The sequence below is a fragment of the Pygocentrus nattereri genome, chromosome 23 (genome assembly GCF_015220715.1).
Source record: "Pygocentrus nattereri isolate fPygNat1 chromosome 23, fPygNat1.pri, whole genome shotgun sequence".
Lineage (NCBI taxonomy): Eukaryota > Metazoa > Chordata > Actinopteri > Characiformes > Serrasalmidae > Pygocentrus > Pygocentrus nattereri.
The window spans coordinates 3,142,345-3,156,845 of NC_051233.1; the positions used below are offsets into that span (position 1 = coordinate 3,142,345).

General features: G+C 44.7%; 1 protein-coding gene across 5 annotated transcripts in view; it reads left to right on the forward strand.

The window, feature by feature from the left end:
• hook3 (hook microtubule-tethering protein 3) overlaps positions 1-14,501 on the forward strand; it is a 59,990-nt gene that overhangs the window by 23,258 nt on the left and 22,231 nt on the right. For 3 of the 5 annotated variants that reach the window (XM_037533664.1, XM_037533665.1, XM_037533666.1), the window contains exons 8-12: positions 425-508; positions 6,190-6,353; positions 9,279-9,419; positions 10,512-10,713; positions 12,190-12,300. In XM_037533664.1, the coding sequence (XP_037389561.1) occupies positions 425-508; positions 6,190-6,353; positions 9,279-9,419; positions 10,512-10,713; positions 12,190-12,300 (702 nt within the window). Of the gene's footprint in view, positions 1-424; positions 509-2,452; positions 2,516-6,189; positions 6,354-9,278; positions 9,420-10,511; positions 10,714-12,189; positions 12,301-14,501 lie in introns of all 5 variants that reach the window. The other 2 variants (XM_037533662.1, XM_037533663.1) reach the window with 1 other exon arrangement.

Here is a 14,501-nt window from a genome sequence, read left to right on the forward strand (position 1 = left end):
AGTTTTTCCATAGCTGTTAAAGCCGTCTGTATCACAGAAAACAACTTCTCACTTGTTTATGATGTTATAATGCGTATTAATATTATTATTTGTGTTGCACCTACTGTACTGCACTAAATCCAGTTAAACGGGACTAAATATGCTCTTTTTTAATGAAACATGCAGTTGGTCAGTGTTCTTATAGTATTGACAATTTCTATGATATGCTCTGAAAATCGTGTTTTAACGTATTGAGATATAATTTACAGCAATAGTAGTAAATATTGTAATATTGCCCAGCTCTCGTTCTCTGTGTGTGTGTGTGTGTGTGTGTGTGTGTGTGTGTGTGTGTGTGTGTTGGGAAGCGATTAAACGTCGTACTGTTCATGGCTTCACTTGATTGAATCTCAGTTTGTGTTTGCTGGTCGTGTAAATGTGTCCTCAGCTGAAAAAGACGCTGGAGGAGCTGAACGACGCTCTGGCCTCTAAGGAGGAAATCGCCCAGCGCTGCCACGAGCTGGACATGCAGGTAAGTTCTCTCTTAGCGTACATCAGCTTGCTTACACCTGCATTTGACATAGTTTTGAATGGCTTCATGTTTTCTTTGCCACATAATTATTAAGTTGCTCTTCTTTGCCTCTCGCTTTAAGAAAAGCTTGTTTTCTTCAGATTTATTTCAGCCATCTCCATCTCTGTAGTGCGCGTTCGTAGAGCGAACTGCATAGTAAGGTAGCTTCCGATGCGCTGCAGCTGCTGAAACTGATGGTTTGGCATCTGTGTAAAGCATTTTCACTTCCCGAACTGCCCAGACGTTTTCATTACCAGACATTTCAGTACCACACTGTGAGTGCGAGCTGCTGTATTGGTGAAGATGTAGCGCTTTCCTCTAGAGATGGCACGATACCACTTTCACTTTTCTGATGCCGCTACTGAAGCTTTGAGTATCGGCTGATCAAGATTCAGTCTGGAAGGCTTTGTTCACACAGCAGGTGAAAGGGGCCCAAATCTGACTTTTTACCTCATATGTTTTAAGATTAAGCGACCTGTATTAATCCCACAGCATCAGTGAAGTGAAACACCACATACACACTAGCGAACACACACACTAGGGGGCGGTGAGCACACTTGCCCGGAGCGGTGGGCAGCCCTATCCACAGCGCCCGGGGAGCAGTCAAAGGCACTTCATTCGGCTCAGAAGATCAAACCAGTGACCTTCCAGTCACGAGGCTGGTTCCCTGACCTGCAGCCCACGACCGCCCCAGTCTGTTACACACACGTGTGTCTATGTGAACAGATAAACACACTGAATCTGACATTTTCAGTTCTGATGTGAGACGCTTCTGATCTGACGTGTAAGGAATCTGCGGCAGTGCGACTCAGTCTGACCAGCCAGAATTCGTGCGGCTTATACGTCAGTCCAACCCGACGTTCGTCTTGATTTCGGCTGATGTTTCTGTAAAAATTAGAAGGCGCTTGTCGCAGCCGCTCTGTGTTTTGAGGAGATTTTGAAAGGCCATGGATATCTGTTGGCTCTTTTAGCCTGTTGTCTAGCTGACCATGCTAGTTCTAGGTATCCTCCAGGGTATATTTTGGTTTGCCCGTCAGAATTTACGTGACCGAATCGTAAGGCAAATTATTGAATAATTGCATGAAATAAATGTAAATTTTTAACTTTTATTGATTTTGTAAAATCTCCCCTCACATTAACAGAACATGTCTTTTATGTACACATATTACTGTATGCTTAGCGTTTACTGCTGAAAGCCAAAAATCTCAGACGCCGTTTGTATTAAAGATCATTTTTACAGAGCAGATCACTGAAGAGATTAGATTAAGTGACCCTTATTAGTCCCACAGCAGGGAAGTTCCACCTCCACATCTAACCCAACCCCAGTGAAGTGAGGACACACACTAGAGGAGCACTAGTGAGCGCACACACTAGGGGGCAGTGAGCACCCGGGGAGCAGGTGGGGGTTAGGTGTCTTGCTCAGGGACACCTCAGTCATGCACTGTCGGCTCTGGGGATGGAACCGGCGACCGTCCGATCACCGGGCCGGTTCCCGGACCTTCAGCCCACGACTGCCCCAAACTAAGAGCAGCTAAACCGAACCTAAACTCCATGACCATCCAACCGAAGTTCTTTAATACAGTACAAAGTTCTTTAGTATGGAATCAGATCATACTTGGCCTTTTTTGCCATACGTGATCCTGGGTATCAGATCGGCACCATCTCTGTCTTCCTCAGTAGCTGCTTTCCTCTGATCAGAATGGCAGTAGACCTCATTGGCTGTAGTGGAGGTTCATGTTCATGTAGAAAGTAGTAGGCCTCCAGCATTCGCCTTGCATTTTAAGTGCCAGCCATTGTGTAAAGTATAGAAACTGTATTTCTGTATGTCTTTATTTCTTTCTCTTTTCCTCCTTCTCTCCTGTATCTTTTTTTTTGGTGATTTCTACCCTCTGCCTTGCTCTGAAGGCGTACCTCGTGCAGGAGGATCGTGATAGGCTGAGATTAGAGTATATTGAACTAGAGGAGAGGGTAATGTTCCCTTTTTCACTCCTCCTGCTCTCTCACTCTGTGGTGTTTTGGCGTCCAGAGTTTGCTGCCTGCTTTCTATAACATCCCTCAGTAGTTGTGCAGGCCCTTTAACTGTGTGGGTGTCTGAGAGAATGAGTGCGTGCTGGCGCCCGACCGATATGAGCATTCAGTTTTTGACTAACTAATGATATTAATGTTAATGGATATAGATCAGTGGCACTTGTCAGTGTTCTTTACAGTGTTGTTTGCTTCTCCTAACTGCACTAGAAAAGAGTCACGTCTGTCGAGACACGACGTCGTTTTCCGACCCACAACATTCAGTCTGATAACGCTCATGTTCCTCCATTTAAACCTCATTTAAATCTCCAGAGAGTAGAGTTATACCAGGGGTCTGCCGCTCCGTTAGGGGGACGACTGTTCATCTCTCAGCTGTTAACATCAGCTAAAGTTCTCTGAAGGCCAGCACTGATCACATCTGTGTTAATGAGCTGATGTCTGGTTCCATTGACTTCCTGGTTCCATTGACTTCCATTAAAAGTAAAGCATGTTTTTTCCCTCTCCTGTAAAGTGACTATCTTGGAGATATGAGGTTTTGTTCCAACAGGAGTAAAACAAATAAATATCAATTGTGCTGTAAAATTTGCAGAAAAATACCATATTTGTTTGTTCTCTGTAGATGATGTATTTTATTTATATTTACAGTTTTATTTACATATGTTTTGTCGGTTGGGCCCTGGGTGTGTGTGTGTGTGTGTGTGTGTGTGTGTGTGTGTGTGTGTGTGTGTGTGTGTGTGTGTGTGTGTGTCGTGCATCGACTGCTCCTCAATGCTGTGTGACTCCACAGACTAATTCCACTCAACCCCCCTCCACCTGTGTGTGAGAGTGCCCCTAGTTTCCATGGCAATGGCAGACTGCTTACCCATGAGTCTTTGCAGCAACTTTCAGACAGTTTTACTAGATAAAGCGCAAAACTGCGCTCATCCCAAACCCGTGGCTCCCTATGGGGCTCAGTATAGGGAGGATAAACAGGCCTTTTTAGATGCATTACAGCCTTTGTAGAGTAGTGAAGGCAGCACACATCAAATTTTAGGCTGTTGTTTTAAGCTGAAGTTCAGCTAAATGTCACGATTACACGTGTAGTTGATCTGCCAGGACGTTTGGTGTCTGAAGTTTGCTTCTTTTGCTTTGCGTTGGAGCTGCAGTGTAGCTAATGGAAGCTTATAACCACCACTTATCTCACCTAGATCATCACACATGTGCCTCAGACTGTGTTGAACTGAATCTGAAGTAGACTTGGTAATGTGGTGTTTAACGCCGTATGACATACTGTTAAATATAGAAATAGAGAGAAAGCATTCAGGCTTCAGTGAAGCTGCTAATAGGGCCTTTTAACTACGCAACATACTTTGCCCGCATTACGGGGGCCGACAAGACCCCATTCACAGTACAGTGCTGCTGCCGGAGCAAAACCTTGTATCTCGGTTTTTGTCGTTCATTGTAAATGCCTGCTGTTCTTTACATTGTGCGTAAATTTCTCGGTGACGTGACCTGAAGAAGCGGCCCACAATGACTTGGATGATGTCTGGTTCCATTGACTTCCATTAAAAGTAAAGCCTATTTCTTTCCTCCTCCTGTAAAGTTGTCGTTTTGGAGAGGCGAGGTTTTGTTCTGACCACAGCGACAGTTGAAAATGCATTGCAAACTCATAAACACACTGCAGACACACTCTAGCTGACCACATCGGAGCTACATTTTACACACCGCAGATGAAGAAAACACGGGCATCTTCAGAAACGCCGCAAAGCCGTTCACACCACAGCGGAGATGTTTCCCGAAGACTGGATGGAATATCTGATGGAAAATCCCTGAGAGGAGTAGAGAAGATCAGCCACTCTCATCCCACTCGCAGCGTCGTACCTGTGCTGTGGCAGTTTTATTGGTTAAACTTTAACCCTGCGTTCACACCGGCGGTGACTTTTCGCCTCGTGTCACCCGAATCGCTGGTCACTCATCGCCTGTGGGCGTTTCTAAACTCCAGCAGACCATTGGTTGCCGTGGTTTCGACGGCAAGCGCAAATCAGATGCATTAACACGACCAATGAAAATCCTGGAGCGGGATCGCTTGTGTGCTCAATCGTCTTTAATCCCCATGTCTGTGCAGTCAGTTTGCGAGTGTCTAGGTGCGACGACACACCGCCGTCATAATTCAACCTAGTAGGTACCAAAAATGGTCGCGGGGCCGAGAGAAAGCGCGTGCTACGCTGCTCAATCCGAGAACTTGTAGAGAGGAGAATCACCACTGTGAACGTCTTCCAGGTTTCTCAAACACTAGGGGGCGCCCCCGAGCCAGTTCAAAATGAAGGGGTTGATATGGAGCGTTTGAGCAGCATCGTAGTTTATAAATGCTGAAACATTTATTATGTATAAACTCTATACTTAGAGTTATAGGAGTTTACGAAGGCGCCTCATATACATTCATGATGTCTGTGAGCGCGAACAGCCAATGAGCTGCTCCGCTGGCCAACCAATAAGCACTCAGTAGCAGTAATGCCAACCAATCAGCACTCAGCGGTAATGCCAACATACATACATTGCTCCATTTACTCCCATTCATTGAGGACGCCCTCTGCTGTTTTGCAGTCCTGTTTTTAATATAACGAGGGACATAGGAAGTGGCCAGGCTCCTCATAAACCGGCTCTGGCTCAGTGCTCAGTTCCTATGGTGATCCGCACGTCGTTCCGCTGCTTATTTGCATAAAATTGCGATGCAGTGATAGTCATAATCTGCTGAACTGAAAATGAACTGCTATACTGCACGTAATGTAAAGGTCCGAATGGCTCCGTCCTCTTTCCTCTTTCCTCTCCGCTGTGTTGTGACTGGTGATCAGTGTTCCTGAAGCTGCATGTGTTTCCGTGTGTGAAATGCGGCGCCGTGTCGTCATTTTGATGAGTGTTTTCTGCGTTGGCAGCTCGTTTTACTTTGCAGTTTGTTTGGGTCGTCCAGCCCACCGTACATAATAAACTGGAACAGCTGCAAACGTTTTAAAATGAGTCCAACCCTAATGGAAAAGGCATTAATGATCATAAGCAGCTCGCTCCGAGTTAAAAACCAAACCGTTTCTCATGTTCTCGCCATGTCATGTGAAGCCCCATGGTCTCTGTGCTTCTGTGTGGGTCCTGTGAGCATCTCTGCTGCTTTGCTTGTGTGTGGAGACAGAGCTCACTCATTACAGCCACATTAAACCGCATGAAGCCCCAGTGGCTCCTGTTTTAGCTGTGCTTTTTTCTGTTTTGCTTACTTGGTTGTCAAGTTTTCCACTACTTTCAGTATTTTTGTGCTTGTCCTTTAGTTTTAAGTGACAAACACCGAGAATGTAGGACCGGTTTGACTCTACAGTCCCCACAGATTCATGTTACATTGAGTATTTAACACAAACACAGTCATTTTGCAGTCACTGAATTTTTATTGTAGAATATTGTATTTTTCTTAAAGATTGTCAGAAATGCATGTATTGAAAAGTTGATGCACAGATAAAAACAATAACAGAACAAGCAGCCTAACAAAAGTTGAAAGTAACTATTATATTTCTGTTATATTTACTTTCCTCTTCCGCATGTTTCCTGACATCTTTTCTCCCTCTCCATCCGCCTGTTTGTCTGTCTGTCTCTCTCAGGTTGCGGCTCTACAGGAGGAGAAGGGCAGCCTGTTGGCTGAGAATCAGATCTTGATGGAGCGGCTCAATCAGTCCGACTCCATCGAGGACCTGAACAGTCCTGCAGGGCGGCGACACCTTCAGCTGCAGACGCAGTTGGAGCAGCTTCAGGAGGAGACCTTCAGGTGAGGGAGGGCCGTAATGGTTTAAAGTGAGAGCGGTCATGCTCTCAGATGACTGTGGCATCACTGGGGATTGTGACCTCCTGAGCAAATTCGATTTTTCGCCGAACTATCACAGTAAATTCAAGCCCTCGGATCAGCTAGCCTGCCCATCCGGGCCATGAAAGCTATGTTCACATTGTGAGCCTCCGATCTCTCGGACTCGACGGTTCACACTCGTTTAGGTCAGTGATTCAGATCGGTCATTAATGTGATGAACCGGCCTGAACTGACCCTCATGAGCTCCTCCTGCTCAGTAACGTCACGTGACTGAATCACTGCATCATCAGCACAAACTAACGAGCAGAACGAGCTTCGCTGAGAAGATCATTAACTCTGATCAGCTCTCGGCTTCATTATTAGAGCCAGACGGAGGAGGAAAAGGTGAGACGAGCTGCTTTTCCACCGTTTACAGGCTTTAACGACTGTTCGGCGCTGTTGCCATGGTAACGCTGAATGACGGCGCACGCACAGTGGGGGGAAAAAAGCAGATGAATTCCGATCTGAGCGTCACATTAAGGTCGCGTGGCCACGAATCGGATATCCGCATATGAAAGCGGCTCGGGTCGGATTTGAAAAGATCCGATTTGTGTCCACACGGCCCTGAAAACATCAGATCTGAGTCACATCAGGGCAGAAAATCGGATTTGTGCCGCTTCGACCTGGTAATGTGAACGCAGCCTTAGTAGTCTTGGGCACTACTGAAGGACTAATCAGCTTTGGTTGTTTTGATATAAAAGGTCTGGACCTGTAATGGATCTTCTGTTTCGATTTATTTAGGTAAAACCAGACCGACCTCGTGTCGTTCGATTAAATGTTCCTTTTGAGTGCCGTGGCTCAAAACACTCGAAGGGAATTTAATACGCTTTATAAAACATAAGGCCAGGGGCTGAGTGTGTCCAGTTAAAGTAGACAGCCTGGCTGTAATTCAAAGTGGGAGATCAAGGGTGGTGAGTTTATTGATTCTTTTCTCAGCCTCTTTCGGGGCTTGTAGGCTCAGCTGGTCATGGTGGACAGATTAAAAGCCTATAAACACTGAGTTAATGGGCTGTTTCATTGTAAATGGGGAGGAACTTGGTGCTGAGTATAATGTTCTGCCTTTTGTGCCAACACATGGACAGTACTTTCCCTGCTTAGGCTTTGCTGGCTAGCAGTGTACGGTAAAACTATCACTACTACCATCTTACAATAGCTGTCACCACTGTCGTGTCTAAACCTCCGAGGTCTGGCTGCCCTACATGTACACAGTGTGCCTATTTTTTGGCCAACAGACCAGCAGGAATGACTCAGAGTGACTTGAAAATGATCAAAATTGGAGATTGAATCTTTTGTTAACGCACTTTGCTGTTAAGACGGTTTTTCCTTCTCATCTGAAAACATCATCTCAGAGTTGCAAGGTTTCTTTGCTGATGCTAAACACTCCAAGCTCTTTAGTGGGTGAGCGAATAGTTTGTGACCAGGCCCATTCAAATGCTGCTGCTAAAGGGTCGTTCTACAGAAACGTCCACTTTTCTGTCTGTCCACGAGAGTCACTGCTGTTACTGATCCTCATCGGTGTTGCACATAATGAAGGAAACACCAGAGACGTTTTTAATGAACGATGCATTTTACAGAACATCAAACCACACGCTGTCAATCAGGGAACGTCCACTAAAATATGGAATTTAATCCATTTGTAATCTGTTTTTCCACTATTACCTCTGAATAAAGTCGGTCACACCAGTGACGTCAGCTAGAAGCTTCATATGAGATCATGAGCTGAATGAGAGAATCTCTGAGAACTGAGAGACGCAGTGGACTCACCACCAGCTTTTCTTCATAGATCCTCAGAAAACGGGTGAAAGGACGTCGAGTGACGTCATCGGTGTGACTTATTTTAAATTAGGAGATTTTTTGTTACGCAGGGACACCAGAGACACGACTCCTGGGGGACTTTCATTCTATATTTTATAATATTTATTTGTCCTTTGTTTTCTTTGTCATTTAAATCATACATTTCACAGTCATGTAGAGATTATTGCAGTTAAAATCACAGAAAAACACGTTTTCACCTCAAAATAAGTCCTCGGCCTTCACACACGACTGCGAGGACGAGCTCTTCTGTGGTGCTTGGAATTCTATAGGATTGATTTATAAACCAGTGTTGCTCAATTGAGGCTCAAGAAGGTGAAACTGTTCAAATGACTTATCATTTTGTGTTAAAATATAAATAAATTAATAAATAAATAAATACACTAACATGTTTTTTCAAGTGTAATATACCTGTAAACGCGAGGGACACTTGGAGTGGACGCTTCCATAGAACGACTCTTATACTCATGCCACTCACAAGTCCTGCCTAGTTAATTATTCAGTGGCCAGACAAAGTGATAAAAGCCTTTCTGTGGTATTTCGATGCTCACGCTTAGTAGTGCCTGTGTTTGCCATACTGCTGATAAAATGATAAAATCACGAGAACTTAAGCTTTTCAAACAATGCTAATGCTAGCGCTGGCTTCTTGTGGCAGGATGAGCGAGTCGGCACTCTCTCATGTAAGCTGGGAATGTCAGCCCCTGCCCTTTCCTTTGGCTCCTCGGAGCATCAGCCCCATACTGGCCCTGCCCCAGTGGAGGTAACGGCACCTAGCACGGGCATGGAGGGCACCTCTCGGGCATAGACACCCTCTCACTGGGGCACCTTATGGGCTTAAGGGGATGTAGGATCTGGCACCTCTTTCGCTTTGCTGGCTGAGCACTGTGTTCACTGCTGGTTCCCCTTTTTGCCTGCTTCACCACGTGTATGTCCACTTGGGTGTTTTCATGTTTCAGTGTTTTAAGAGCTTCCCGTTATGATGAAGGCCGGCTGATCCTTGTTTTGAGCCGTTTTGGCTAAAATCTCTGTGGATTCCAGGTTAGAGGCGTCCAAAGATGACTACCGGATCCGCTGCGAAGAGCTGGAGAAGGAGCTTCTGGAGGTCAAGAGTCAGAACGAGGAATTGACCTCTCTGGCAGATGAGGCTCAGTCCCTAAAAGATGAAATGGACGTGCTGAGGTAAGTCAGAAGCCACGCCTCAGCGAGGCAGTGAACATAAGATGGCTTTATACATGCAATGGTTTATGAAACGAATGGGGTTGTATTGACGAGAGGGGCCTGTTTATAACACGGTTATTAAGCGTCCTTCACAAGTAGTGGAACTTACAAGGCAGAGGCCCAGTTAAGAACAGCATATATTAGTACTGTATGTTTCTACTTAAAGTACAAAAGTACTAGTTTTACCCCGATTTTAAGCTGCGTTCTCAATCTGGCTGGTCGGCTCTAGTCTGCAGATTTTTGGGTCAGTCAGAGTCGACAGCTGGAGAGAGTCGAGTCGTGTGTGAGGCTGAGTTTTGGCAGACCAGTCGGAGTTTATCAAACTTTTTTTTATCCAACTCAACAAAGTCGTGTGTGAGGCTGATTTGGCTGAACTGGTCATCGACTCGATCTGAACAGGTTCCTGCGAAAGCCAATGAAAGCTGAGAGAGTGATGGAGGAAAACACAGCAAGTAAAGAAAGAAAAATGGCGAAGTCTCTCACGTGTGGAGCGAAGCTGTATAATGAGCCGAGTTTAAGGCACAATCGAGTTTGTGTACATTTAAAACTCTAAAAATACCACGTTGATGTTGATGTTGAGTAGTGTGTGTGATCCCTACTCACTTACCATGTCATGCCCAATAAAATCTGCACAAAACGGTCACACGGTGTGATGTCCAACCTTTAAGGAGACTGCAGTCATGAACTGCTACGTCTGTTTTTCAGGTCTATTTTACTAGAAATAGTTCATTAAAATAAAACCGCTTGAGATGCTTAAGTGCGTTAAGCCTCAACATACCTTTGAAAGTCATACATCAGGTGTTCTTATCTGGGAATGATGCTATAACAGACCAGGTGAGTGTCGTATCAGTTGAAGGCCTGCTGTTTCTTTACATGAACCACATCATCTTGTAATCTCCTCATAAATGCTCAAGTGTAGCCTTATGAATTATTATTTAATGCTTATGCATGCGTTATGAAGTTCCTATGTAGGCAGCTTTCAAATAAAGTGTTACCTAAACAACTTATTCAACTGACAAAATGTGCCGTCTTGTCCTTTTCGCTCTCTCTCAGACACTCGTCTGATAAAGTGTCAAAGCTGGAGGCTCAGGTGGAGTCCTATAAGAAGAAGCTCGAAGATCTGGGGGATTTGCGGCGGCAGGTGAAGCTGCTGGAGGAGAAGAACACCAGCTACATGCAGAACACGGTCAGCCTGGAGGAAGAACTGCGCAAGGCCAACGCAACCCGTGCTCAGCTGGAGACCTACAAGAGACAGGTGCATTAGACTGGGCGATACATGTAGAACCATAACATGGCGATACTTGTGTTTTACCATACGCAGTATCTGTCGTGGTATTGAAGTTTTCTGAGGCTTGTAAACAGAACAGCAGGTTTTACAGGTAGTGTTGCGCTGATATCGTACTGGTATCGATCCTGATACTGACGCTTTGGCATCGACTAGGGACGAGCATATTATCGATCGATCGATTTTATTTATTTATTTATTTATTTATTTTTTAGCTTGCCGTTATTAGTCAGCGATCAACTATTAATCCACAAACCTAAAACTGCAGACACAAAAACATGAAAACATCAAACACAGCACTGCCTTTTTATATGAACAGGGCTTTAGGGCCTTTAGCCTAGAGTAGCATCGAAAGTGAATCCTTTTTTATATCGAAATTGCAATTTTCAAATCGCAGGAGCCGCAATATTAATTACAGGTCTTTTTTTAATAACAGTCTTAAGTGAGGAACATTTAACCTAATTTTAGAGCTTGAAGCTGCCTGTAGATGAGTTGGACAGGTCAGAAGCATCCAAACAACTGTAGGCTATGACATCACAACCACAGCTAACTGGTAGTCCGGCATGATCCGTGTTCAAGTCTCAAGCCAGAAAAAGGTGGATGTTCTGGTCTTCTTGGGCAAAATAACAGGCCTGGACAAAAATAATCGCAGTTTAAATCGCAGTCGCGGTATCGATCAGAAAAGTTAGATGTTTTCCCCAAATCGTTCAGCCTTAATACTTAGACCACCTCCACCGTCCATCCCCCTGCTGCTGTGGCAGAGCTCTGGCGCCTCCTCAGAGAGAGCAAAGGTGAGCATAGTGAGCAAAGTGGCCGTTTCATTAAGGCTAGATAGGCACTTCAGAGGAATCCTGTGCAAAGTGACCTTTTAAGTGAGACCTGGACAGTGGCTCTGATGTGATGTTCAGCCTGCGCTGGGAAGCAGGTTGGGGTGGGGGGGGACAGAGGAAGATTACAGAGGGGACAGAAAACGGTTAGTGGGGGTGCTTGGGGGCCTCCTGGCTCTCCTTTTCTTCTGCGCAGCAAAGCAATATTGATTACTTATTACTGATGTGATAGATTATTGTATTTTATGTACAAAGATGTTGAATGTGTGTGTGTGTGTGTGTGTGTGTGTGTGTATACATATGTTTACCACTTTATTTACTTCATATATACTGCCTGTCTGTCATTATTATTATTATTATTATTATTATACCTTATTTTGTTTGGCTTGTCTCACTTTATTTGTTTACCTTATATTCTGTCTGTCTGTCTGTCTGTCTGTCTGCCTGTCTGTTGGGTGTATTTTCTTTGTGCCTGTATTTTCTTTTTTGTCTGTCTCTTGTATTGTATATTTGTTGCTAAAAAGAAAAAAAAAATGTACATTTATCGTATCACTGCTGTCAGAACAAAACCTTGTATCTCCATTTTTCAGTCTAACAGTTAATATTTTTGTGATCTTAGGTGGTCGAGCTCCAGAACAGACTCTCCGAGGAATCCAAAAAGGCGGATAAGATGGAGTTTGAGTGCAAGCGTCTGAAAGAGAAAGTGGACTCACTTCAGAAGGAGAAAGACGTAAGGACGTTTCTGATGACCTCAGACGTCTTCTAGAGACATATAAACTTCATGCGTCCGTATCGCTGCTATCGGAACAAAACCTCGAATGTCCAAAACGGGACCTTTACAGGAGAAGGGAAAAAACGTCCTTTTAATGGAAGTCAATGGAACCAGATTTTATTCCTGAGTAGTTTAGGGCCGTTTATTTTGGTTTATTTTGGTTTATTTTGGTTTATTTTGCTCCACTCATCATGAACTTCACCCATAATGTTAAAGACCATAAGCATTTTCAAATGATGTCAAAAACGGAAGGACGGCAGAAATGGAGATATGAGATTTTGTTCCGAAAGCAGCGATATGTTATATCTACTGGATAACAACTTAACCCAGTGAGAGGGAATATTATGGGCTATCTGAAACCAGTAACTAGGCAAAAGTATTTGATTTGATGGCAAGAGAGCTGCGTCAGTCATGCTGCACACATGCTGGGCTGTCTAGAAGACCGACTTTCACTGAGAAGACGTGGAAGGATCAGCGTGAATAAACCGAACTATTTTTGAAAATAAATAAAGCCGCTCATGTCCATTCAGTGCGTTTAGTGACGCCAAATTTACTGTTATACTTCAGTGTTACAGATGCTAGTTATACTTCAAATTAACTTCTAGTAGTACCAATTATATTAAATTTTAATGCTTTTATTGATCATCACCACAGGATTGTCCATTTTTTCTCCAGCTGGTGGTGTTTCTGTAGGTTAACGTATCAAAAACATTCATGATGCATTCATACATGACCGTCCTCCGAGCCTTAAAATGAAACGGGCTGTTTTTGTTACCGTACCTTTAAGGCTGGTCTATGCAAATGGCCCGTTTTCTGATTGGCTGCCCTGTGTTGCGGTACATTCAAATCGGTCAGAACTGAAAAGAGATCATTTCAGTGTGAATTGTTGGGGCTGAACTGCAAAAGGCTGAATAGGCCCACGAATGTGAATGCATTGCTTTTTTTGTGACATCACAAAAAGTGAATCCAGAAGACACTTTCACTATGTGGACTGTATGGACTGGGCTTTTAACACTGAGCGCGTTTATAGGCACTCAATAATCTGATCATAATCGGATTTCTGCGTGGGGGGGTTGGGGCGGGGGGGGGGGCGGGGTGTGGGTTGGATCTGGGGGGGTGTGGGTTGGATCTAAATTCTCTGAGATTGACCCTTTAAAATCTCAGACATCAGACTTTAATGGTTTAGTAAATAAAATGAAAGGATTAAACAGGTTGCCGTCCGATCGGCTGCTTATTACTGTGCAGTTAATGCTGTTACTGTACACTGCAGGCTCTAAATCTGCTCTAAATCCCAGTCAAAGTGTTTTTATGATATGAGCCGTGTAGGAATGCTGGTGATGACAGCGATAACGTCAAACTGCCGCACCTGTGTCATTATATTGACCACCAGCTGAGCAGTTCAGTGTTGGTTTATTCCAGGCTGCGTAACCAGAGGGAGAGAATATTATGGGCCGTGTCTCAGTAGTGCAGTAACGCAGGACGTGCGCCGGTTTTCTCATTCGTTTCAAACTCTGAAAGATAATAAACCTGTTTACCTGTGTGCAGGGAGTTTAGTCAGGAAGCGCCTGTGATAAAGGCACAGGAAGAGACCGAGCAGCGGCTGAAGTGATAAAATGCGTCTCGGTCTCTTCCTGTGCCTTTATCACAGATCCACGTAGTTTCCTGTCCCTCCATCTGCTTCTCTCTGTCTCTCTCTCTCTCTCTCTCTCTCTCTGTCTCTCTCTCTGTCTCTCTCTCTCTCTCTCTCTGTCTCTCTCTCTCTCTCTCTGTCTCTCTCTCTCTCTCTCTCTCTGTCTCTCTCTCTGTCTCTCTGTCTCTCTCTCTGTCTCTCTCTGTCTGTCTCTCTCTCTCCCTCTCCCTCTCCCTCTCCCTCTCTCTCTCTCTCTCTCTCTGTCTCTCTCTCTGTCTCTCTGTCTCTCTCTCTCTCTCTCTCTCTCTCTCTCTCTCTGTCTCTCTCTCTGTCTCTCTCTGTCTCTCTCTCTGTCTCTCTGTCTCTCTCTCTGTCTCTCTCTGTCTCTCTCTCTCTCTCTCTCTCTCTGTCTCTCTCTCTGTCTCTCTCTCTGTCTCTCTCTCTCTCTCTCTCTCTCTCTCTGTCTCTCTCTCTGTCTCTCTCTGTCTCTCTCTCTGTCTCTCTCTGTCTGTCTCTCTGTCTCTCTCTC